This window comes from Pongo pygmaeus, chromosome 8, assembly GCF_028885625.2.
Source record: "Pongo pygmaeus isolate AG05252 chromosome 8, NHGRI_mPonPyg2-v2.0_pri, whole genome shotgun sequence".
Classification (NCBI taxonomy): domain Eukaryota; kingdom Metazoa; phylum Chordata; class Mammalia; order Primates; family Hominidae; genus Pongo; species Pongo pygmaeus.
In genome coordinates, this window is record NC_072381.2 from 88,799,786 (window position 1) to 88,827,318 (window position 27,533).

Here is a 27,533-nt window from a genome sequence, read left to right on the forward strand (position 1 = left end):
GTCTTTTTTAAACTGTTTTTCTTATTTAAATATGTAAAATTAGATCACTCTGATGCAATTACTCCAAGGTTATAAATAATCGGAGTTCTAGTGGGTGGTTTTTTTTTTATTCTTCCCTTCCCATTTTCATTAAATCCCCTCATAGTAAGTATAAAAACAGTACCTTAATTGGTACTGATTTGCAAATATATTGAATTCAAACATGTCAAAATAAATTAGATTTGTCTCTTAGTACAAAGAAAGCAATAGAGCCAGATTGAATCCTAGTGAAATTTTATAGCATCTATTTACAAACACTTTTATATCCTAAATTGCCTGGCTTTTAAAATAATTAGAAGTTTTATTTGACACATACAACATTTGATTTTATTGTTACTTCTTGAACTCAACAATAAAAGTAGATTTTAAATTGTAGAGTAATTGTTTCATCTATATTTATACTGTAAAAACTGGGTCTAACATTTAGACATTGCAAATTATGTTATTCTACTATAGTCATTATTCAGAAATTTAGTTAATATGCATTATTGAAAGACTTATTGTAATCTATATTTTCAAAAAACACTTAGAAATATTAAAAGGATATATATGGGCCGGGTGCGGTGGTTCACACCTGTAATCCTGCAGTTTGAGAGGCCGAGGTGGGTGGATCACGAGGTCAGGAGTTCAAGACCAGCCTGGCCAATCTGGTGAAACCTCATCTCTACTGAAAATACAAAAAAATTAGCCAGGCGTGGTGGTGGGCGCCTGTAATCCCAGCTACTCAGGAGGCTGAGGCAGAGAATTGCTTGAACCTGGGAGCCACAGGTTGCAGTGAGCCAAGATCGCGCCACTGCACTCCAGCCTGGGTGATAGAGCGAGACTCCGTCTAAACAAAACAAAAAGGATATGTATGAATTAGTTTATATCTTCATGAGGTTATATTGTAAGTATTGTGCATGCGAATTCCAAAGCAGTTAACTTTTTCGGTTTGCATTTAATCTGCAAATATTTACTTTTAAACCATTGTGGAGTTATTTTGGAGTTATTTTGATCAGTTTTCTTCTTACAAAAGTGCAGTTATTTGTGATACATCCAATACAATGTAATATTATTCAGCAATAAAGTGAAATGAAATATCACAATGCAAAAAGACATAGAGGAAACTTAAGCACATATTGATAAGGAAAGAAGCCAGTCCAAAAAACTACATTCTGTATGATTTCATCTATGTGACATTCTAGAAAAGTTAAACATATAGAGGCAGTAAAAAGATCATTGGTTACCAGGGGTTCAGGTGAAAAGCGAGATGAGTAGATGAAAAACAGAAACATTTTAGGTCAGTGTGAAGGAAGTTCACTAATAACTGATCCTAAGGGAAAACTCTCACTGTGTGGAAGAGAGCACACACTGTCACTATGTGAACCAGCTGGAATAGGAACCCAAACGCTTCCATCCACTGCATTCTGGGCTGCAGTATTACCAGTGCCTGAACCTGGTGAGAGACATATTCACACACAAGTTATATGAAGTTGATTTATTAATAGTTACTCTAATAGATGTGAGGTGATATCTCATTGTAGGCTTAACTTTTATTTTCCTGATCATTACTGATATTGAACATTTTTTCATATATTTACTGGTCATTTGTATGTCTTCTTTTGGAACTATCTATTCTGCTCCTTGGTCCGTTTTTAAATCAGGCTATTGGTGGAAGAGATATCTGCACTCCCATGATTATTGCAGCATTATTTATAATAGTCAGGATATGGAATCAAACAAAATGTCTATCAGTGAATGAATGGATAAAGAAAATGTGATATATATATATATATATACACACACAATGAAATATTACTCAGCCTTAAAAATGAAGGGAATTCTTTTATTTGGGACAATGTGATTGAACCTAGACTTTAGTATTCTATTTTGTCTCAAATACATTCATTTGTCTCAAATCTGGAGGACATTATGTTAACTAAAATGCATCAGGCACAGAGAAAAAAACTGCATGTTCTAATAATGATCTAATAAAACTAATATATATGGACTCTAAAACAGCTGAACTCATGAAAGTAGAGCGTAAAAAAGTGGTTACCTGGGGCTGGGTAGGAAGGGAAGGATTGGGGAGATATTGGTCAAAGGATACAAAATTTCTGTTAGATCAGAAGAATAAAGTGAACAGATTTCTTTTACAACATGGTGACCATAGTTGACAACAATGTACAATATTGTACATTGCTAAGGGAAAAGATTTTACATGTTCTCACCACTAATAAACTTGTGAGGTAATCAAATGGTAGTTTAATTTAGCCATTCTACAGTGTATACGTATTTCAAAACATCATGTTGTACACCATAAGTATATAAAATTTCTATTTGCCAGTTAAAGAATAAATAAGAATACAAAAAATTCTGAGACCATTGAACTTTTCTGGGAGGAAGTATAAATACTAAAATGCATAGGCATTGTGCCAGTATTTTTATCTTAATTTATTTCTCAATAACATTATTATTAAAAACAAAAATATTATTAATTTTGAAAATACACAGCTGTTTTACATGTAAAATTTAGAAGGTAAGGATAATGCAAATAGTAACAATGAGGAAAAATATTTATAAAATTGAAATATTATTTAGGATTCTATTTAAGTTTTAGTTGAGGTGATTTTGGAATTTTAGTCAAAACCTGTAGATTTTGTTTAAAATGGCTAACAAAGTTAGAAGCATTGCCCTTGTGGAGTAAATAGGAACCAACCCTGCCATCATGGATATGCAAGGACATCAAACCCAATTCAGGTCAAGCCTTGTGAAAGGGCCTTTGAGGAAGCCCTTACTGAAGGCCATTATGAAAACATGAAACCACTAGCCTCTCCCATGTTCCAGGTTCATATCTGCTAAATAACCATTTCCTTTAGCATCCTCTTAGCCATCTTTGGAAAATGGCCATCTAGTTGGTATCTATCTCAAGCTACATCAGTTAGCTGTATAGTTCCATTACTGAAGCTGTCTGTTTCAAGTGTTTCTTTTATTTTAAGAGTGCAGTTTGTCAGTTGTATTGGCAGTAAATTTAGCTTTGAAAGATAGTATTCTTCAATTTCAGACACTCACAATTATTTGTTATAAATCAGGTGTGAAAAACTTAAATTGGAAGAGAGCTAGTGATGCATTATTTTCATAAATGGATGAATAGAAGATTTATGAATTTAATAGTCAGAGAAAATATTTTTTTAAAAAACCTTCTGAGAAATGTTTCATTTGGCCATAATTCATTGCTTCTGAAATTGAGCAATAGATTTTGATTATATTCACAGAAAGAAGAGTGAATGATAACTCACATTATATCAGGTTCAGAATGGTAGAACTAGAAAAGACATTAGAGATAGTTTATCTGCTTTAAAAATCGTAAACTGTGAGCCCATAGATCAAATGTATTCATTGATGCTTTAAAAAAATAAATTCCCATTGATTGTTCATAAACGTATACAAAATTTTCAATTTCCTTTATTGATTTACAAATCACACTAGACTTGAATTATTGTACAGTAGTTACATACTGTCTCATTCCTAACTTCCATTCCTCTCCCTATTAATTTATATTCGGACCATTTTATTCAATTTGGTTATGTTCCTACCTTCTCTGTCCATCTGGCTTAATGAATCCTGATTTATACCAACTCCATCATTTGTATTCAAGACATATGTGACTCCAAAGAGAGTATGCAATTTGCCTCCATCATGTAACTGGTACTTTCCACAACCTAAAACAATAATAAAATAATACTATTTTTATTAATATTGTACATTGTAATCCTGCCAAAAATAGAAAATAATTGATATTTTTAATCTAATGCTCATTATCATGGAGGTTCATTTAATTCTTTTCAGGAGAAGATTGTATTTGTATAGTATGTTTTAATTTTGATAGAAACAAGTGTACTGGAACAATTAAGACAAAAGTTAATGAGGAGAAATTTTGTCTAGAAGTAAATCTGTTTTAAACATTTACTAACAAATAGAATTTTAAATGCTTTTAGTGGTATGCATAGGATTTAAATGTCTTCTTAAATTATGCCAATTACTTTTTTTAGTATTGTTTCTATCCTAATTGTGCAGTTAAGGTTAGCAAAAATGTATACGTGCATTTTTTAATATTTGAAAGAAGACATAGCATTTTTCTTTTCTTTTCTGTTTTTTTTTTTTTTTTTTTTTTTTTTGAGATTTAATCTCGCTCTGTTGTCCAGACTGTAATGCAGTGGCGCGATCTCAGCTCATTGCAACCTCTGCCTCCCAGGTTCAAGCAATTCTCATGTCTCATCCTCCCGAGTAGCTGGGACTATAGGAGCACACCACCACAATCGGCTAATTTTTGTATTTTTAGTAGAGATTGGGTTCTACCATATTGGTCAGACTGGTCTTGAACTCCTGACCTCAGGGGATTCACCTGGCTCAGCCTCCTAAAGTGCTGGGATTACAGGCGTGAGCCACCGCACTCGGCCCGACAGAGCATTTTTCTCATGTTAAAGCTGAAGGTGCATAAGTTGCAGATGTCATGTTCCCATACTGTATAAGGATTAGCAAACAGATGAATTATGGAAAGGATAAAATTTAGCTTCTATCTTGTGTAGTAATAAGATAGACCAGTAAACAATTTAAGTAATGTCTACTTCCACAAATAGGAATTCAGTTTTTGAAAATTATCCCCTAATATGACTGACATATTTTCTTGTATTAAACTTTTGGTAAGTAGTGTGTATCTTGATCTGTCATAAATTAACAATCCATTGTTCAAATATTAGTTTTGTATTGTGGCATAATAATATTACCACGAACTTAATGGGTTAAAACAACACATATATCATTTTGAATTTCCTATAGGTCAGGAATCCAGGCATGGGTTAGCTGTGTCCTCTCCTTTTTGGACTTGCATAATCTTTTAATCAAGGTGTCATTCAAGGCTACGGTCTCATCTGAGGCTCAACTACAGAAAGATCCACTTCCAAGTACATGTGGTTGTTGGCAGAAATCAGTTCCTTGTGGGATGTTGGACTAAGGGCCTCAATTCCTTGCTGGCTGTTAGTCAGCCATCACCTTGAGTTTCTTGCCACGAGGACTGCTCCATATGGCAGCTTACTTCATCAAATCCAGTGAGGGATATAGCCAAAAAGTTGGCTAGCAAGAATCTAGTCAAGTCATAATCTTATGTAGTATGTCCATTGAATTTACATGTGACATATACATCACATGAACACTGAGCAAAGGATAAAATGCCCCCATTGACTACAGTTGGTTAATGTGCTTATGCATGTACCATGGGGATTGGCAAAGCCTTACCGAAAGCACTTGTACAGAGAAGGAAAGAGGCAAGATTATAGAAAACAATATTTGGATGTTATCAAAAGAAGGCAAAAAAATATATGCAGGACAGTAAAATAAGTAAGTAAATAAACTAATAAATTAAATATCTACTTTACACACTTCATTTTAAAATGGTACAGATTGGTTCTTATTCTTCAGCAAGAAGCAGTTATTGCTCATGCAATGAATATATGGACCACCATTAGGTGCTAGAGTATCTGTGAGAAAGATTGCTTTACATTTAGATAACCTAGTCAATTAAGTGTATGGACAGCAGTAGCAAAAACAAAGCAATTTGGACAAGATGTTTATAAAGCCTATACTTCAGACTAAATTTGTATTTCAGGATTTTTTGTAAAAGGTTTCAATGAAAGCACAATGTAATTGCATAATGTAGCTTAGAAGAACTGCTGTGTACATTCTATTATTAAGTTCAAAACTCTCTCATAAATATGGATAAAAAAATAAAAAAATAAATACCACCACACACCTATTAGAATGTCTGAAATCCAGACTACTGACAACACCAAAAGCTGGTTAGAATATGGGGCAACAGGAACTCTCATTTATTGTTGGTGAGAATACAAAATGGTACAGTCAGTTTGGAAGACAGTTTGGCAGTTGCTTAAAAGACTAAACAGTCTTACTATAAAATCCAGTAATCATGCTAATTAGTATTTACCCAGAAGAGTTGAAATCTTAGAGTCACAAAAACCTACACACAGATGTTTATAGCGGCTTTAGTCATAATTGCCAAAATTGCAACCAAGATGTTTTTTATTTACGGAAATAAACTGTGGGTACATTCAGACCATGAAATATTATGTAGTGCTAAAAATGAAATAAGCGATCAAGCCATAGATGTTGAGGAGCATTAAATGCATATTACTAAGTGAAAGAAAGCAATCTGAAAAGGCTATATACTGTGTGATTCCAGCTATACAACATTCTGGAAAAGGCAAAACCATAGAGACGCTACAAAGATCAGTGGTTGCCAGAGGTTGAGTTGAGGGGAGGGATGAATATACAGGGCGCAGAGGATTTTCAGAACAGTGAGAATACCCTATATGATACTACATGAAAGTGGATACATGTCATTACACATTTGTCCAAACTCATAAAATGTACAACAGCAACATGCACCCTCATGTAAATGATGGACTTTCAGTGATAATGGGTCAATGTAGGTTCATCATTTATCACAAATGTAGCAGTTGGGTGGGGGATTTGATCATGGAGGAGGCCATGAATGTGTGAGGGCAAAGGGTGTATCAGAAATCTCTTATCTTTCTCTCAATTTTTCTCTGAATGTAAAGTTACATCAAAAATTATACTTAAAAATAAATACATCATCTTCTCTAAACCTGCAGACCTCCTCCAGTAAGTGAACTTGCCACCAAAGGGACCATGGTTGGTGTAATTTCTGCTGCTGCCATTAATCAAAGTATCGTGTACTCCATTGTTTCAGGAAATGAAGAAGGTGAGTAGACTTTTAGTTTGTATTCTCACCGTCAACCAGTAAACTTAGATTTGGCCTAATTTCAGATTGAATTGAAATTATTATCTATCGTATTGTTTTCTAATAAAATTGTGCCTATCTTAAATGTAATTGTTAACCATGTATCCTGAACTTGATTAAAAATCCAGTTATGTTAGCTAAAGTGATTTTTTCCCTTAAGAAATATTAAGTACCTTAAGAAATATTAAGTATCTAATTAATGAAACCTTGCCCTTTTCCTCATTTGGTAATATTTTAATGACATTTCCTCAAAATTAATGCATCATGAAATTTTCAGCTTTTGGCCATGATCATTGCCTACAGTAGCTTCGTCCGCCCCACTGTCTGAACCATCCATGACCCTTACTCCATGTTGGTCATACCTTAACTAATCCTGAAGGAATTTCAAGGTTGTAAATACGTTGTGAATTTTAAAAAGAGTCACATCCATGTTAAAAGCCATGCATGTTATATGATTCCCAAAATAGTCAAATTAGACATACAATTAATGATTAAAAATAAAAATATAATTTTTTGTAATTTAAGAATCATAGGAATTTGCAGGCCTCTGGGAATGAGGTCATAGCTCAGTCTTTCACATTAATTTTTGTTTTACCTGTTCTCCACAAGTTCTCCTCTGTTTTCCCTTTTGGTATGTTAGATAGCCTAGTATATTGTAGGTAGTCAGGAAATAGTTAATATACATGTAATAAGTTAATCAATAGTAAATATTTAAGAAATGAGTGAATGTAAATTCTTCAAAGAGTTTGCAAGGAAATTATAAAGGCCCTTTTAAGCTTTTTAATGACAAACTATTACTAGGTATTGCTATCTGTGTAGTGTAGCAAGTGGTCAATATCTTACTTTTATTGCCTTCTTTCTACATTGTTACTGTGCTACTATGTGTCCTCCCTAAAAATAACTAAATTTCCTTTTTCCTTGGACTTCGACCATCTGACTAAAGCTATGATTTCTCATCCTGTTCTGTTCTGAAACTTTCTCTTTTGATTCTATTTGTCCTTTTCTTTAAAGACAGCAGAGTGGCTATATTTATTAACCTCTCTCCCCCACAGTGACTGTTTTACATTTTTTTATTTATTTATTCATTCAACAAATATGTACTGAGCATCTATTATGTATTAACTACTCTTCTAGCCACTACAGATAGAACAATGTACAAAATAGATTCCTGCCCTCATGGAAGTTAATGGTCCAGTAAGAGGAGGTTAATAATAAAAATTATTAAACAAATAAATATATAGTATTATAAGGGATTATTAATTACATGAAAAAATAAAGCAAGGAGAGAATATGGAGAGCATAAGAGGGGGAGATATTATAAAGTTTACCGAAGTGCCCTGATTTTCATTCAAATTTATTTAAAAAAACAGACACAGGGCAACATTAAATTATCCATTTTTTTATTTTCTCTCAAGTGTTCTTAGCAAAACACTAAATCTACAAAATAATAATATTCATAAATTACAAAAAGTATCATAATCCACTAAGTTCAGAAAATTTTGCTTAAACAAAATTAGATGGTTTTCTTTGAAACAACTTCTGAAAGCCTTTAGTGTGATAGAAGACCATATGAATCTAAGGTAAAGAATATATTATTCAGTGTGTCCCAAATATAACTGACCATAGAACATTGTTTTCCAGGATTATCTCAAAACAACAAAAACAAAAAAACCCTACAATTTCAAGGCAGACTTTAGCGAAGTATTGATGTTGATCATTTAAAGAGCTGGAACAGTTTCCAAAAAGCAGCGTTTTGTCACTTTCATGTATCACTCTAGTTATAAATAGGCATTTTTAGTGTTGCCTTTTAAAGAGAATTCCTTTCCTTATAGCGTAAAGACAATGACCAGGTAATTATGTTTTTATTTCTAGATACATTTGGAATTAATAATGTCACAGGTGTTATCTATGTGAATGGACCTCTGGATTATGAGACCAGGACAAGCTATGTACTTCGAGTCCAAGCTGATTCCCTGGAAGTGGTCCTTGCCAATCTCCGAGTTCCTTCAAAAAGTAAGTTATACTACTTAAAGCTTTTACGAGAATTGTATGGTGTCTCTGCTAATTTTTTTAATGAAATACCTATGTCTAAAATATCATTCTCAGTGGACAACACAGAAAGATCATTAATACTCTGAGATGATTGCCTATTCGTTTAAACAGCTAATATATGACAATGCAGGGAGTGATTTCATACTCCTGAAATGTCAAGAACATAAAACACCATTTTCAAATTGTGTATCCAATATTGTTAAAATACCACCATTGTCTGTGTATGTTAAATAATAAAACTTAGTCCCACTGTGAAGCTCTGGATAAACCTTGGGAAATAGATATTTTTAATGAATGACTACTAGAAATTGCCTGAATTGTGTGGCTTCTTATATTTACATATTTTCTTCGAGAAAAGAAAAAATCATCTTAAAATTAGTGACTAACATTTATTGTAATTCATATGTAGCATCATTTTTCATTTTTAATTTACACTTTTTAACCTACATTTTTAATCTATGAAATGAGAATTACTACCCCGTTTTACAAAGGCAAGATTTTATTAATAATTAAAAAGGTTATTTTTTTAAATGACAGTAAACAAAGCGTCACAGATTTAAGCCCATGTTCTGTGACTCCGAACTTCAACATTTCTGTGGCATATAGTTTACCCCCACAGAGAAGCATATAAAAGCCAGTTTGTGAAGGGCACTGACACAGATTTAAAGATGTTATCAATAATGCAATAAATACTATTCTTTTCCCATCTATTGAGGTAATACTCTTTTGCATTTAAGCAATCATCCTTTTGTAATCAAAGCAACCCTTTTAAAATCTAGAAGACTCAAGATAATCCGGTTTAAGTTAACTATTAATAGAATAGAGGCCCAGACAGAGTGTGAAGTGAGAAACAGGATCTGAAACATTCACCCAGGGACTATCCCTGGACGTCATTTCAAGGCATTTCATCAAGCAAGCGTTCTTAGAAGGGAGAAGAGGGAAAAAGAAGAGGGGAGAGGCATAAAGCAAGAACCCAGGCAGTGTGAGAGAAAAGAAAGCAAGACAGGAGCAACAGGCAGAAGATGCAGGATAGAACAGGATAGAATTTTCTGTATCAGTTTGGCAATTGATCATAAAAAGAAATCACTCCTTTTCATTTATCGCGAACCTCATTTACTGATTTAGTGTAGAGAGCTGCTCAGTTGCTTGTAGAGACACAACCAAATCATTTGAAAAATCAGATTATACAGGTGTCTTTGAAATTAAAGGAATTGAATTGTCCTCAATAACTATGCATCACTCACATAAATTGTTTAAAAATAGCAGATGAGTTCTTTGAGTTTCTAAAATCTTTGAACTACAGGCAATTATGTTTTTAAAAATATAAAGGATGCTTCCAATTGTAAACTGAATTGGATAAATGAGGAGTGGAAAGGTTGGAGTAACTCTAAATTATATAATGTAACCTATTTTATTGCAAATGCAAAAATGGGGAAGATTAATTGAAAAATGTACCTGCACTCTTTCCTTGAAACAAATGAACAGTTTAAGAAAGAAAAATTTTAGGTTGTAGAACTTGACATTTCTCAAGTAATACTTGTGATTTTTATGAACAGAGGTGCATTAAGTTCTTATATGTGAATACAACTAGCTCCCATTACTTTAATTTACATGTAAATCTGAGGCTAATAAAAGTTTATCATTAGATATGTGTATACTTCCGTGTGCCCCGGTATGCATGTAGAGGTGAAACCAATTCATGAATTATCCTGTCAGAAATGCATGAAGTCTAAAAGCTAAAATATTTACTGCCTGATTCTTTGAATATTGTTATTAACCTTTTATGACTGACCTTTGCCTCCTAAGTTTGAAATAAAAACCCATATATTTCTAATTCAATCTCATTAATTAATAACTGTTAATGGCCTATAGTCAATCCCCAGTCCATTAGCTATGCAAATACAACCATTATGTAAATTGAGGTTAATTAGTTAGCTAAATATTCATCTCTGCAGCAGAATTAGTTGCCTTACCACATATCATTTGAATAAAGATAATAAAAATCAGAAGTTTAATTCATTAAAGAAGTATTTTATTGTGACTTCTTTACCAAAAAATTGTTAATGAAATTATTTTCAAAGTAAATTGTGTAACGACGATGTGATTAGATTTAATATTTAAATGCAAATTAATTAAAATGTAAAGTTTTAGAGCTCATTTCATAAGTTTAACACTAGGAATATTTAAATATTTTAATATTTTAGTTGGAACATTTCAAACATACAAAAATTACAGAGAATATTATGGTGAACCTCCATGTATCAACTACCTAACTCAACATAATCATGCCCTGGGAAATAGTCTTTCATCTATGCTCTCAACTACCCACTATTGCTTATTCGGAAGCAGGTCAGAGTCATAACATTCAATCTAAATATTTTGATATGTATATCTTAAGGACTCTTAAAACTTAATTAAAATATCATGATTACTCCTCCCAAAAGTAACGAATTATTTGATATCAACATATATCCAGTTGGTATTAAACATATCCAGTTCGTATTAAGCATTAATTTACATCAGAATCCAAATAAGTTCTATACATTGCCATTGGTTGATAGGTCTGTTAAGTCTCTTTTAATCTGTAGGCTTCCCCACTACCCTCTTTTATTCACCTTGATATTTATTTCTGCAAGAAACCACATTTCTGAAGCCTGGATTGATGACTGTCTCTCCAAGTGGTCATTTCATATTCTTTCTGCTTCCTTTATTTCCAGGAAATAAGTAGTTAGATCTGGAGGCTTGATCATATCCAGGTTATTTTTGGTTTGTTTTTAAACAAATAAATCGTAGGTGATATACACTCCTTCCTTAAACATTAAATCTCTTTGATTCTCTTTTTGTGATACCGGTAGTAGCAACCACCAATAGTAATTTTCTAAATCCATTTTTTTCTTTTTATTACTTCTGTATTCATTAGCCAAAATATTTCTATAAAGAAAAATGTCCCCATACCCTGAGGTCCAGCAACTATAGGAAAAACAAGAAAAAAAAACTTTGATTCTTTCATTTTATTATTGATTTTCAAAATAATGAGTTGATTCACTGTTATACTCAAAATGGGAATACTGAGATGACGTATATGTTTGGTTTTCTGGGTCTCATGGTCTCTGTCGGAACTACTCTACTCTGTTGTAGCTTAAAAGCAAGAAGAGATAATACATAAACCAAAGGGTTTGGCTATTCTCTCATAAAACTCATTTTACTAAAACAGGCTGTCTGTGGGCTGGATTTGACCAAAGGGCTGTAGTTTGCCCACATTTGTTCTAATACTTACTTTTATATTACATGGTACACTTTTCTTTTGCACTGCTCATATCTTTCCTGTTGTGAGCAATGTTTCTTCTTCATCTCTTGTATTTTCCCATACATCTAATTGAAAGTGATATTGTTTTATCCCTCTTAGTAACACATTCAGTCATTTTGTTATCAGTAACCCATTCCCAAGTAAAGTCTTTGATGCAGGATTATAGAGACACTATTTCCTATGTTTTGGTGCATTAAGAAAAGCTTATCTTAGGGCTTTAACATTGAAGACCAATTTGACTGGATAACTTGACTCATTTTCTTTTTTAAATTAAATTTTTCATTCCATTTTCTTATTCTTTGAAGCATACTGTAAAAAATGTGTAATGACAAACTGGTCTGATTTCTGAATTTCCAAATAATTGCTTTTATTTTTTCTTTAGAGTTCACTATTTTTGTGAAAATATTTCTACATGTTGGAAATTCTGGGTCATTTTCTATATATGTAGTATAACTGTTCAAGTCTCATTTAGGGATTTTTTTTTTAATTCTAGCTTTTATTTTTTATATTAATTTGGCATCTATTCTGGTGTTACTGAGGTTCTTATGCTCTTGTGCAATAGAAACTGACACAAGGCTAAGAAAATTTCCCAGACTCCAGGCATTATTGGAACTTATGCTGGAGCACAAGGAAAGCAGCCCGGAAAAGAGAAAGTCCTCTTGCTGCCTCCCTGGAGATAGCCAAGAGAGTAATTTTAACAGGCCTAGCCATGAAAGGAGTGACATTAAAGCATGTAGAGACGGGAATTTATAGCACTTGCACAGTTTGAGGTCATGCTTCTTCATGTGTCACACGTTAATAGGCCTAGCCATGAAAGGATTGACATTAAAGCATGTAGAGACGAGAATTTATAGCACTTGCACAGTTTGAGGTCATGCTTCTTCATGTGTCACACGTCTCATTAACATGTTACATCTCCGTGTGATTTTTTTTTTTTTTTTGAGACAGAGTCTCGCTCTGTTGCCCAAGCTGGAGTGCAGTGGCGTGATCTGGGCTCACTGCAAGCACCGCCTCCTGGGTTCACACCATTCTCCTGCCTCAGCCTCCTGAGTATCTGGGATTACAGGCGCCCACCACCACAGTCATTTTTTTAGCCTTCTGTGCATGTGGGTATTGGGGGCCAACTTCCTTGAGTAAGATGTATGGTGGAATGTCTCTCATCTTGGTTTCTCTAGGTAACTGATAGCTTGCAAACTCTTGTGGTCAGTGGGGATGGCATGAGTGAGGTGATGCTGCCATTACCTTACAGTGGTGCAAGGTCTGGTGACTAATGTGACTGCATGAAATAATGCTCTAGTAGAGGTGATCTGAACCCAAAGTTCTATCCCTCCTCTGTCTCACTGGGAGATTCCTAGTATACAAGTGTTGAATCTTCTCTTATCTTTTCATCACTTTCTCGCTCATCTCTTTGTATTAGAGCACATTACTGTAAAGAATTTTTGCAACCTACTCATCTGACAAAGGGCTAATATCCAGAATCTACAATGAACTCAAACAAATTTACAAGAAAAAACAACCCCATCAAAAAGTGGGCAAAGGATATGAACAGACACTTCTCAAAAGAAGACATTTATGCAGCCAAAAAACACATGAAAAAATGCTCATCATCACTGATCATCAGAGAAATGCAAATCAAGACCACAATGAGATACCATCTCACACCAGTTAGAATGGTGATCATTAAAATGTCAGGAAACAACAAGTGCTGGAGAGGATGTGGAGAAATAGGAACACTTTTACACTGTTGGTGGGATTGTAAACTAGTTCAACCACTGTGGAAGTCAGTGTGGTGATTCCTCAGGGATCTAGAACTAGAAATACCATTTGACCCAGCCATCCCATTACTGGGTATATACCCAAAGGATTATAAATCATGCTGCTATAAAGATACATGCACACGTATGTTTATAGCAGCACTATTCACAATAGCAAAGACTTGGAACCAACCCAAATGTCCAACAACGATAGTCTGGTTTAAGAAAATGTGGAACATATACACCATTGAATACTATGCAGCCATAAAAAATGATGAGTTCATGTCCTTTGTAGGGACATGGATGAAACTGGAAACCATCATTCTCAGCAAACTATCGCAAGGACAAAAAACCAAACACCGCATGTTCTCACTCATAGGTGGGAATTGAACAATGAGAACACATGGACACAGGAAGGGGAACATCACACACCGGGGACTGTTGTGGGGTGGGGGAAGGGGGGAGGGATAGCATTAGGAGATATACCTAATGCTAAATGAAGAGTTAATGGGTGCAGCACACCAACATGGTACATGTATACATATGTAACAAACCTGCACATTGTGCACATGTACCCTAAAACTTAAAGTATAATAATAATAATAAAATTAAAAAAAAAATACATGAGACTGGGTAATTTATAAAGAAAAGAGGTTTAATTGGCTCATGGTTCTGTAATCTCTACAGGAAGCATGGTGCTGGCATCTGCTCTGGTTCTATGGAGACCTCGGGAAGCTTGTAATTGTGGTGGAAGTCAAAGGGAAAGCAGGCACATCACATGGCAAAAGCAGTAGCAAGGGAGAGAGAGAGTGGTGGGGGAAGGTGCCACACAATTTTCAACAACCAGATCTTGTGAGAACTCACTATGGCGAAGACAACACCAAACCATGAGGGATCTGTCTCCATGAGACTGATCTCCCATGTCCTCAGCTGCAGCACCCGATTAGATTAAAACCTTCTTCCCTAGCAATACTCATTGTCTCAGTGATTGCCCATCTGTGTGGCAAGCAGCAGAATCTAGACCAAAACAATCATGTTTCAGTAACAGAGTTTACCACTCTGAACACCATTACTCTCAAGGAGAATTGAAAATGGTCACGCGAATTAAAATTTAGAAGTGACTTTGTGAGTATTGCTTTATAGGGGAGGGTTGTTGTAAAGTTGTACTTGAATTCACTTCAACAGTATACTTTTCCCCAAAAAACGAGGGCTGGGGAAATATATGCTTTCCCTTCTCAAGTTTAATGTTGGCAACTACAGTAAAAAACACTGTGCCCTTATGTTGGCCTAGCACAGCAAATCCATGTTTGAGACATATCAGATAAATATAGACAGAAAAAGAGCAACAAGCGATTACAATGACTGGAGTATTACATTATGTTACAGCTACATCTAGATAGGTCTGTGCTTCTGTAAGTATGCAGGCAAAGAACCTGTGACTGTTCTTTGCCTGCATAATTATACCCAAACCAACCCAAAGGACCAGATTTGGGACACATGTGAATGCCAGTTTTCTTAAATCCTGTTCAGTAGAATTACCTGAAGGAGTGATGATACTGCAAAAGGCAAAAACTAGACATAGACTGGCTGAATTCCTATTAAAATGATAAACTGGAATTAACTGAAGTACACTGGCAAACTGAAGTTGCTGAAGGAAAGCATACCAGTGCTGAAGATGCTCTCATTGACCATGTCTGTTTTAAACCCAGGTCTGACCCAAAGAGTATTCAACCATTTCACAACAGTAATATTGAAGTAGGAACTTCACTACCTACCTTACATGCCTTTTCTCCATAATCTCCAAGGTCAGGTAATAGAAGTCTGAGTGATAAAAATCAACTGCTAGTGAATGAAGGAGGTGGTGGTAGTTAATAAAGAAAAAAGTAAAAGGAAATCTCTTACAGCCTCTTCCCCAAAGGCAGAGGAACTTCCATTAACATATCTAAGCTGGGGAAGGACAAAAAGTTTTACCTTTAAATGAAATTTGAAGTATTAGATTAATATATTGAACTAGAGAATCATTTTTAAATTCTTTTTAAAGTTACCTTTACCATAGTACTATTAACAATTTTTTAAAAAATTATAAAATTTCTTGAGCTTTTATTCAACAGCAGGAAAAATATTAGCCCATATTAGCAGGATAAAAGAGATAGTATGAAAGAAAATAATAGAGTTTTATAATTATATTCTATGTGTTCATGTTAAGAATATTATTTCAGTGAGACTGTAGAACAGAATTTAGTGGATATTGTTAAAATGGATTTAGTCTGCGCCAAGACAGAAGTTTGTATCTGTTTTGTTTATTGATGTATCCCAATAGCCTAAAATGCATGGCACATAAATATACCCAATAAAGATTTGTCCAATGCATGAGTGAGTCTGGAAAATTAAGGCCAGATTGTGAAGCGTTTTAAATATCAAGCTAACAGTATGCAAATTTGTAGCATACATACCACTCATACAACCCACCTGATGGCTGACTGCTAATTAAGCTCCAGTTCTGCCCACTCCCACCTCACCACCCCTGATTTTTAGCCTTTTCATAACAGTGGTTTAGTCATTACTACAGATGGAGACAGTACACTGTTTTAATCATGGGAATGTGCTTAGGAGCTTCCTCCCAGTACTTGAAATTGCAGGGAATCTGAAAAGCTTTGGAGTTTTCTCTCTCTTCAATTCAGTTAGAAATTAGGTGTTGATTTTTCATTCCTCCTGCACTCAAACTTTCTGGCCCTCTAGACTCCCTACATTTTATCTCTTCTTCCTGTCTCATTCTGTTAAGCATCCATATTTTCTTCCTTTACTCCAATATTGACCACTAATTTGATCAAATAATTATCTTCATTTTACAAAGTGTTAACGAAACACCAGGAGTTTGATCTAGGTCCTGCTGCTTGCTGCACAGAAAGCCAATTACTGAGAAAACAAGTATTGCCAAGGAAGAAGGCTTTAATCGGGTGTTGAAGCTGAAGAGATGGGAGTTCAGTTTCGAATCCATCTCCCTGATTGACTAAAGCTAGGGGTTTTATATAGTAGGGAAGAAATATAAGAGTGCAAGAAAACAAGAACTGGGGAAGAGAAAGGAGACCTCTGGGGCAGTGATCTGGTAAGTTTCAGTTATTTGATACTTTTTTTTTTTGAGAGGCCTGAAGGTCCTCCTTTCCTGAGGAAGGAGCTCAGATAAAACAAATAAAAGTTTTAAGCTTTAACAGCAGAAGGGCCAGTTTCTATGTTTATCTGAAAACAACTGTCTATGGGACTATTGGACTAGTTTCAAAAGGAAAGACAAATGTGAATGCATTGCTATTTCTTTTTTTTTTTTTTTTTTTTTTTTTTGAGAGGGAGTCTCGCTCTGTTGCCCAGGTTGCAGTACAATGGCGTGGTCTCAGCTCCTTGCAAGCTCCGCCTCCCAGGTTCACGCCATTCTCCTGCTTCCGCCTCCCTAGTAGCTGGAACTGCAGGCGCCTGACACCACGCCCGGCTAATTTTTTGTATTTGTAGTAGAGACGAGGTTTCACCATGTTAGCCAGGATGGTCTCCATCTCTTGACCTCGTGATCCACCCGCCTCGGCCTCCCAAAGTGCTGGGATTACAGGCGTGAGCCACCACGCCCAGCTGAATGCATTGCTATTTCTAATACATTATTTCAAAATTATGAGTCATCTTTTCTTCCTATCCATAGTCTCTTTCTTTGCAGAAAAACTCAAACTCTCCTGGGTTTTTAGGATATAATGTTATTTGGTCCCAAAGAAGCTTCAAGAAGCCTGTACCCAGAACATCTATAGAAGCTTATGTTAATATTTCTGCCACAGAGTCATTCCCATTCTTTTATTTTTATGTAGAGCAAAAGCCGTAACATGCAAGTTTACAGCACAGATTGATTTATGTAACTCCATAATTGAAGCGGCAATTTTTGCTTTATGGTAAAATTATAATTATCTTTAAACATGAAAAAAGAAAGCCATAGCTTTCTATAAATATATCATTGTGTTTTGAGTCAATAACTAGACTTTCAATCAGGAATAAATTACAAGACAATTAACATAAACTTTAAACTGGTGGTGAAACAACTCAAATGCTATTGATTTCATTTTATGTTTTAGCTGTAGGGTACAAGCTTGTAATACATTTCATTTTTTTGACTTTTGTGGTTTCTAACAGAAGGTCTGTGACAAATAATGCTAATGACTCTTTACTTATGATTGACTGACTTACAAAAGCATTCCTGTTATAACTTGGGTAGCAATATTGTAGCCTGTCACATATTTTTTAGTCCTAAAATCCCAGGAATGATCATAGCCTTATATTTATAGTGTGAATATATGGCCACTGTTTTAGAAACTATATTAATAATGTATTACTTTAAAATATGGAGAGGAGTTTATGAAAATTAACATGATAATATCATTAGCAGCATTTTTCTTTCAGAAATTTTAGGCATCTTATATAAATATATGGTTGAAAAAATTATATTTTCAATGAAACAAAAATGTATTCCGGTGGACTCATAGCACAAAATTGTCTGTCCAAGAAAAAATTGCATTGTGCACAATAGGTTTCCTTGGAAATGTGATTTGAAACATTATATACACTATTATTAATACATTTCTGAAACCAAATGCATTGAGGCAGTGCTCTTCCATTTATCCCAAATTGGTTTGCTGAACTGATGACAATGATATATAATCAAACTTTTCAAAATAGAAAAAGATTACATTTCTGCATATATGAGAAAAAATATATATTTCATGAGGGAAACATTTTATAGTGCTGCCATGGGCAATCAAAATTAAAATATTTAAGAATCTAGGAATGCATAAAATAGTTCTCCTTCTTATACCTAAGAATAAGCCTGGAACTAAAGGGAGAAGATACAATTTTCTTCATTCTTGGAAACGCACTTATAATTAATATAGTAAATAATTTAGATTTTTTTTCTAAGACTTTTTAGTCCAAAATTAAATTGGGATTCAAAATGAGACCATTCATTGAATGCCAAATATTTTTGCAAACTTATGCTTTCCAGAAAGTATTAATTACTGATTAAAAATGAGGCCCCAGAATGATACAATAGTCACTCTAAACCTCTTGCTTTAGAAAAACTCCTATTTCAACAGAGGCACTCTAAGCCCTATTAAATGCAAATGAAACTATGCACAGAAGAACTGGAATCTATTAAGTCACTTATGTTACAGAAATAACAACCTTTCCAGAAACAGAAAACAGATGCAACTACATGAATAACGTAAGCATAAAATGTAGTTTAGCATTCATAGATATGAGGGAAATTATCAGAATTAATTCTTCATTATTGAGTATGGTTGTAGGCATTGGCTATCCCCATTCTGTTGTAATATAATCAAGGTCAGGTCTTCACTTAAACTAATAACTTGCTAAAGATTTAGCATAGTTATTAGATTGGTTTTTATTTATTTTTATCACTTATGGATAATGCATTTTTTTCTGTTAGTAAAATGTTTATTTTCCCAACTTTAACAAGTAGCTGATCTTACTGGTTGACTATTAAAAGAAGAAAAAAAAAAAGCTTCCCATTAAATAGACAAAAATAAATTCAGCATTATGCTTACATAATAAAAAGAAATATGGGGAAAAGTACCATATAGAAAAAATGTACATAGGAGTGAACATTCAAAAGGTTTCATTGTCTCAACTTCACCAGTCTCTGAAGTTCTGCTGGGCATATCCTATGTAACTGCTTTTCTGAATTTCTATATTCATTGCATTCTCTTCATTTAACCTCAAGGAATGTCTACACCTAAATGTCTGTGCTTGCACAAGTGTCTCTTTTTAAAATGTCCTTTCTACATTGTTTTTCAGATAAACTCAATTATTCTACAAGGGTCAGTTTAAAGGTCATCTCATTTTTGAGACTTTCCTTAATCATCCATTGTCCCTGTCATATAAGAACAAATACATCTGGCCTGTGAGTTCTCCTCAGATAAGAAGATGTAGTATTATTCAATTTTATCTTGTCCCAGATTTTATCACAGGTGCTGTGTGGATGATAGCAGAGAAGATAAAAATGTGAGATAGATCCCAAAGAAGAGAATAGTACACATAACACTATGAAGATGAAAGACATATTTCAAAAAATAGTAAATACTCCTTTTCCAGCACAATACAGAATTTGTCTAGTAAATTATGTTTGATGCCATGTTCTAATGCTTTCAAAGAAATGCTGTCATGATATCTATTGTTGTATTACTCCACCTTTTTGATATTTATTGTTTATATAAAAGATCACATTATAATTAACCATATATTTTCATGATTGATTTTGTCCAAAATGTATCTAATTTTGACCTGGACTAATTAATAACAGTATAATTTTATAATTCTTCACAGTGAATTGTGAATTGTATCAGATTTGCAAGAACATTTGATGGGTTAAACATATAAGGTGGTAATAAAATAACAGATACATGGGCAAACAATAGAATTTAGTGTATTCCAAGGTAAAAGGTAAAAGTGGTAAAGAGTGACTGGGACAATGCTCTTTTGATCTTGAAATTAGATATTGCTTATTATCTTTGACAACATTACATGGATTGGTAAAGGTTTTGTGGGTCCCCTTGTAATTCTTCTTACTCTTTGATAATGTTTGATAATGTTAACATTCACACACACACACACACAAACACACACACTTGCATTTACATATAAACAAAACTTCCAAACAGACTAGTACTTCTTAAGTTATTATTTCGCTTTCAACAACTCTGTCCCCTTTATTTTTGAGGCACATCTAATATGATTCTGTTTTTTTGTCGCATGGCCCCTGAAACATTATTTTCGTGCCACAGAGATAATGAAAAGTATGGTAAATTAACAAATATATATCACATATTTTCAAGGCATAAACATTTTTTCTAAGTGCTGTAAGGGGATACGTATCCACAAGGTGAGATTAGCGCTTTAAAGAAGTTTCTATCCTGGTGGAGAAGCTATGACATAGGTATAAACAATAAGTAGTAGCATGAAGTCCATGACTAATTGATATACAAGAGACATAGACATGCATGATTTGAAATTAGAGTAGCTTTGTCAATGAAAAAACTCAAACTCTGCAAAACATTTGAAGAAATTTATTCTGAGCCAAATATGAGTGACCGTGGCCCTTGACACTGTCCTCAGGAGATCCTAGAACATGTGCCCGAGGTGGTTGAGATGCAGCTTGGTTGTATACATTTAAAATTCTTCTAATTGGCAATTGGTTGAAAGTGGCTTCAGAAGACAGTGAATTGCCGTAGTGGTAAACAAAAGTTAGTGAAGGGAAAAAGGAAGTAGATAAGTAAAAGAATCATAAAGTAGTGTTTCTCAGAAAGCAGCTGTTTGAACTACCTGGTGATACTTACCTGAGATACTCATTTAATAATACATATTTTTGTGATCTCTTTTCCAAACCTACTTAATTAAGATATCTGGAAATTGAAAATGGAAATCTGAATATTTACGATTTTTATTGTTGTTGTTGTTTCTTCACAACTATTTGAAATACTGATAGGAAGATTAACTGCTTGCAGTTTTGTTTGTTTTGTTTCTTAAAGCAGGGAATTAACATGAGAAATTTAGCTCAGTATGTAGAATAGCTTGGAGAGAGATAGAATGAATGCTAAACAGAATTGGATAAATAGGCCAGGCCCAAACTAGAACTAATATTGGGCCAGTGAGAGGAGGAAAATGTAGGACAACTGCAAAAGAGAAGTTGGTAGGACTTGATGACTGGTTATAAAGAGAAAGGAAGAAATCAAGGATGATTTTATACTTTTGATCTTGGGTGACATGAATAAGAACTAAAAACTTGCAGGAAACAAGGAACTGGACTTCCAAAGGTGTTCAAGACTGACAGGTAGATTTCGAAAAAAAATCATATAGCATGAGTACTTAAATCAAGGAATTGTTATGCCAAGGGTCGCTAGTCTCACATGGTATAAATGTAAAATAATGAGGCTTAAGTGAGAAAACCAGGCAAAGAAAGCATCAAAGGAAAAAGTATCTCTTGACCTCCCATAATCACAGAGAAAAAAACTTAATTTGCACACACCTGAACACACCATAGAAAGGGCTCAAGACTAGAAACCAGGGACTGGAAACACTACTACTCTACAAATATAAAGAAAATATGGAAATAAAGGTAAACAAAAATCCACTGGCAATGTAATGATAGGAGACTCCCTGTCGAGGCAATGATCTCTTTAAGAGGAGATGAGCTAGTGAAGCTTGTATCAGGGAGAAATGCTGTTTAGATCCATTCTGCTATCTCAGATCCAATTGTGTCTGGAACTGGTGGGTTCTTGGTCTCACTGACTTCAAGAATGAAGCTGCGGACCCTCGCGGTGAGTGTTACAGTTCTAAAAGATGGTGTGTCTGGAGTTCGTTCCTTCTGATGTTCAGGCATGTTCGGAGTTTCTTCCTTCTGGTGGGTTCGTGGTCTCCCTGGCTTCAGGAGTGAAGCTGCAGACCTTCGCAGTGAGTGTTACAGCTCTTAAGGCAATATGTCTGGAGTTATTCGTTCCTCCCATCAGGAGTTGTTCATTCTTCCCAGTGGGTTCATGGTCTTGCTGGCCTCAGGAGTGAAGCTGCAGACCTTCGCGGTGAGTATTACAGTTCATAAAGGCAGTGTGGACCCAAAGAGTGAGGAGCAGCAAGATTTATTGCAAAGAGTGAAAGAACAAAGCTTCCACAGTGTGGAAGGGGACCCCAGCAGGTTGCCACAGCTGGCTGGGGCAGTCTGCTTTTATTCCCTCATGTGGCCCCACCCACATCCTGCTGATTGGTACATTTTACAGAGAGCTGATTGGTCTGTTTTACAGAGAGCTGATTGGTCCGTTTTGACAGGGTGCTGATTGGTACATTTACAATCCCTGAGCTAGACACAAAAGTTCTCCAAGTCCCCAGAGCACTGATTGGTGCATTTACAAACCTTGAGCTAGACACAGGGTACTGATTGCTGTGTTTACAAACCTTGAGCTAAACACAGAGTGCTGATTTGGTGTATTTATAGTCCCTTAGCTAGACATAAAGTTTCTCTAAGTCCCCACCAGATTAGCCAGATACAGAGTGCTGATTGGTGCATTTACAAACCTTGAGCTAGATACAGAGTGCTGATTAGTGTATTTACAATCCCCTAGCTAGACATAAAGGTTCTCCAAGTACCCACTAGACTCAGGAGCCCAGCTGGCATCATCTAGTGGATCCTGCACTGCAGCCGCAGGTGGAGCTGCCTGCCAGTCCCGTGCTGTGCACCCGCACTCCTCAGCCCTTGGGTGGTTGATGGGACCAGGTGCTGCAGAGCAGGGGGCGGCACTCGTCGGGGAGGCTCAGGCCATGCAGGAGCCCATGGCGGGGGGCACTCCGGCATGGCGGGCTGCAGGTCCTGAGCCCTGCACCACAGGGAGGCAGCTGAGGCCCAGCGAGAATTTGAGTGCAGCACCAGTGGGCCTGCACTGCTAGGGGACCCGGTGCACCCTCTGCAGCTGCTGGCCTGGGTGCTAAGCCCCTCACTGCCTGGGGCCCGTGGCGCCGGCCGGCTGCTCTGAGTGTGGGGTCTGCCAAGCCCATGCCTACCCAGAACTCACGCTGGCCTGGGAGCGCCGCACGCAGCCCCGGTTCCCACCTGCACCTCTCCCTCCACACATCCCGGCAAGCAGAGGGAGCTGGCTCTGGCCTCAGCCAGCCCAGAGAGGGGCTCCCACAGTGCAGCGGCGAGCTGAAGGGCTCCTCAAGTGCGGCCAGGGTGGGCGCCAAGGCTGAGCAGGTGCTGAGAGCAAGCGAGGGCTGCGAGGGCTGCCAGCAGGCTGTAACCTCTCACAATGACCAAATTAAGCTATCAAAAGAAAAAAAAATTATTGTCCCGTGAGGCCCCATCTCATTTGTCTCTCTGAGGCTGTCAAGAGAGACAAATGAAAGACTGAGTTTGAGAAAAACTCTTCCGTTTAGTGAATGAGAGGAAAAGAATAGCCATTTAAGAGACCAGTGGAAAAAATGAGTACAATTTATGTAGTGATGACCTGTTAGCCAAAGGAGAACAGGGTTTCAAGAAAAGTCAAAAATGGCTGAAACATAAATGTTGCAGATACTCCAGAAAAATGATGACTAAATAGAGTGTGTTGAATAATAGTTAACTTGGGCCAACAATAACTGTAGCTAGTGCCAAATAAATAATAAAAGGCTTGTATGTGGAAGAAAACATGGGAATTAAGTAGGTAAAAGATTTCTTGGTTTTATCTTCACAATTTAAAATTTAATTTATTCTTAAATATTCCCTAATTTTGTTAAAGTTTACATTTTATAAGGCATGCATTTCAATTTAATGTACACATTACTTCAATGCAAAAGCAAGAACTGAGAATTTTATGATTCAGAGATAAGAAACATAAATTTAGCTTGTCATTCTTTTTAATCATTATTCAGAACACAAGTCTAGTAGTCAATTCTTCCCAATATAATTCATTTTTTATTCCCAGGAACTTTTGTAAGTTCAATTAATCAATCTTGTTCCTGTTTTTATCCCTTTTGGTGTCTTGTACCTAATTAGTCCCCCATGTAATATCTTAAAAATAATTACAGACAAGCAGTTTAGAGGAAATCATTATTTTAAATGCTGTCACTTTCAATTTTGAAAGCCTGTTACTAGTTATTTACTTACAGCATATGCTTGCCATCAAGACTGTTTAATAGAGAGTGCTATATTTGTGGGGTTTTTTGTTTTGTTTCTTTGAGACGGAGTCTTGCTCTGTCACCCAGGCTAGAGTGCAGTGGCACAATCTCAGCTCACTGCAAACTCCACCTCCCAGGTTCACACCATTCTCCTGCCTCAGCCTCCCGAGTAGCTGGGACTACAGGTGCCCGCCATCACGCCTGGCTTATTTTTTGTATTTTTAGTAGAGATGGGATTTCACCGTGTTAGCCAGGATGGTCTCGATCTCCTGACCTCGTGATCCACCCACCTCAGCCTCCCAAAGTGCTGGGATTACAGGCACGAGCCACCGCGCCCAACCTATATTTGTGTTTTATTAAAATACACAAGAAAGTTGGATACTTTAACCAGTTTAGTGGCTCAGTTTTGCTTCTAAATGATCCCTATTTGATGATATTTCATAAATGCTCAGATATGCCTGAGTTTAAAGGACAAACAGTAAGGGAGAAATTTTATCAAAAATCTATACTAGGGAAAATTCTATGTAACACAGATTATTAAACCATTAAGTTGTTCCCATTTAAAATTACCTTAATAGAAAAGCAGAGAAAAAGTAGATACATAAAAATTGTATATATGAAATTACTTAAGATCCATGATTTTGGTATCAGACAGGCCTGAATTCCATACCCAGTTCTGATCTTTACAAACTTCTCTAACCTTTATAATCTTCAACTTTCTCTTAGGGTAAATATGTCTACACCTCATAAGGGTATTTGAGAATTTTAAGGACTATCATATCAGAAAAGTAATTAACTTATTGTAACATAAGAAATACTCTATAAAAAGGTATTTTTTATTACTACTGCTAGCTGTGATGTGTTCGAACCACATAAAATTATAATAAGCACATACTAAATATGCTTCATCTTCTCCTTTAGATAAGTGTACAGAGAGATATCTCATATTTTGCTCTGAATTCTCTGTATTACCAGGGATTGTAGGTTGTGACATGTTAGAAAAGCAGCCAGGCATCTTCTGAGGGCTTTAGATTTGAATACCCCTCTCTTGATTGACAACCGGATAATGTATATACATAAAGACAACTTTTTTTCAAGAAAAATTAAGACAATGTAAAATCCATGATTATAAAAAAGAAAATATACTAAAATTTAATACTTGATTAAATTTTGCAACACAAAATGAAAAATCTACATTTCATAATGTCTTTTGGGAGGAAAAAATCCAGTATCTTTTCTGTAAATAGGGAGGTGTGGTGTCCATTCTCTGCTATGGACTAAATTGGTCATTCCAAAATATTTTTGGCGTGGTTAGTAAGTTGGAAACAGCAGAAACCACTTCTGACTGGTTTATACTAAAGGAATCATATCAGAAGAATACTTGGTGGCTTGTACAAGCAAGAGAGAAATTGAATAGGGTCTAAGGAAAAACAAAAACGTGGAGAGGCTTCAGCAATCTTAGAAACTCAAGTAGCAATTCCTTTTTGGCAGTGTCATTAAGAGAGCTGGGGTCAATGACCTTCAAGCAACTGGCAGTCAGTTCAAGGATCACACATCTGAAGGCGAGAGAATCTGATTGGCCTGGCTTGAGCTATGTATCTTTGGCCAGGGGTGAAGTGAAGAGTACAATAGTTGGCATTTCTATTAAGGACTCGTGGAATATGGAGGTAATAGTAACCCAAGGAGGGAAAATGGACTTCTGTGGCCAAAATAAAGGAGGAAGTGATACTGTTTAGGCAAATTAAAAAAAGTCATATTAGGGCTGAAATATGGTTGAATGAAGTGCTTGGTAAGCAGTATGGAGGTCGGTGTAAGAGGGGTGGCATATTACTTGAAAGTTACAGTGCTAAATTTTTACTTTATATCATAATGGAATTTTAATTTCCATTTATACTGTGACTAGTGCTCAAAAATGTAAGTAGCTGATTACCTCAACTTTTGAAGGTTTATCAATTTGTGTTGCTTCAAAAACTATTTTCTCCTCTCAGAAGCTTGGGAGAAGATTAAAGATAATGCTTGGACTTAATGACATATTGCAAGAACTATGAACCCCTATTTTACAAGCATTAATTAAGCACTTTCCAAAAGCTCAATTTAAAATGTTCATTACACTAAGTAGTTGTAGTTAAATTGCTTCCACTTATATTACTTCTAAAATTTGTGCAAAAAGTGAATTATTTAATATGTTGTATACCGTATGGCTAATGAACACAGCAAAGATATATAGATAAATAATATTAGATTGTGTTTTTCAAGGCCATTTCTCTCTTTATTCATTGCTTCTTGGTTGAATCTTCACAAGTAAATGAAATATACCTAGGGAAACATCATTTTGCTAACAAGCAGGAAAATTCTTATTTTATTTCAGGAGGAAAAAAAATATGCTTTACTAGCGTAAGCCAGGGCTTGTTGGTGCAGGAAAAAAAAAAAAAAATGACGACTTGCACGTAGTATCTCCACAGGTTCTTTAGATGAAAGAGATGATATTTTAGAAAAGGCATAGAATGGAACAAATAAAGTTCAAGAGTTTCATGTACATTATGCTTTATGACTTCTGTTTTCTCTCTGCTTCTAGTCTTCCATCATAACCTTAACATTAACTATTTTAAATTAGAAAAGTAGTACTTATCATTATATACAATAAAAATAAAATATGAAAAGAAGAAAATTAAAATAATCTATCATCCCATGATTTTGATTTTTTAAAATTATATATCTTTTTCAATTATATTGTAATATCCTAATATATACTTATATAGTATCTATACATACACATATGCACTTATACATAATTTATCCACTATTTTTATTAAAAGATGCAAATGTTTTGAAAATACAATATATGCCATAACACTTTTCACTTTTTATATACAATTCTGTTTTA

At 35.3% G+C, this 27,533-nt stretch overlaps 1 protein-coding gene across 4 annotated transcripts in view; it reads left to right on the forward strand.

Moving 5' to 3' along the window:
- PCDH15 (protocadherin related 15) overlaps positions 1-27,533 on the forward strand; it is a 1,016,126-nt gene that overhangs the window by 867,641 nt on the left and 120,952 nt on the right. For all 4 annotated transcript variants that reach the window (XM_063669967.1, XM_063669968.1, XM_054435813.2 and 1 more), the window contains exons 24-25: positions 6,708-6,817; positions 8,729-8,869. In XM_063669967.1, coding sequence (XP_063526037.1) covers positions 6,708-6,817; positions 8,729-8,869 — 251 coding nt within the window. The remainder of the gene's footprint in view (positions 1-6,707; positions 6,818-8,728; positions 8,870-27,533) is intronic.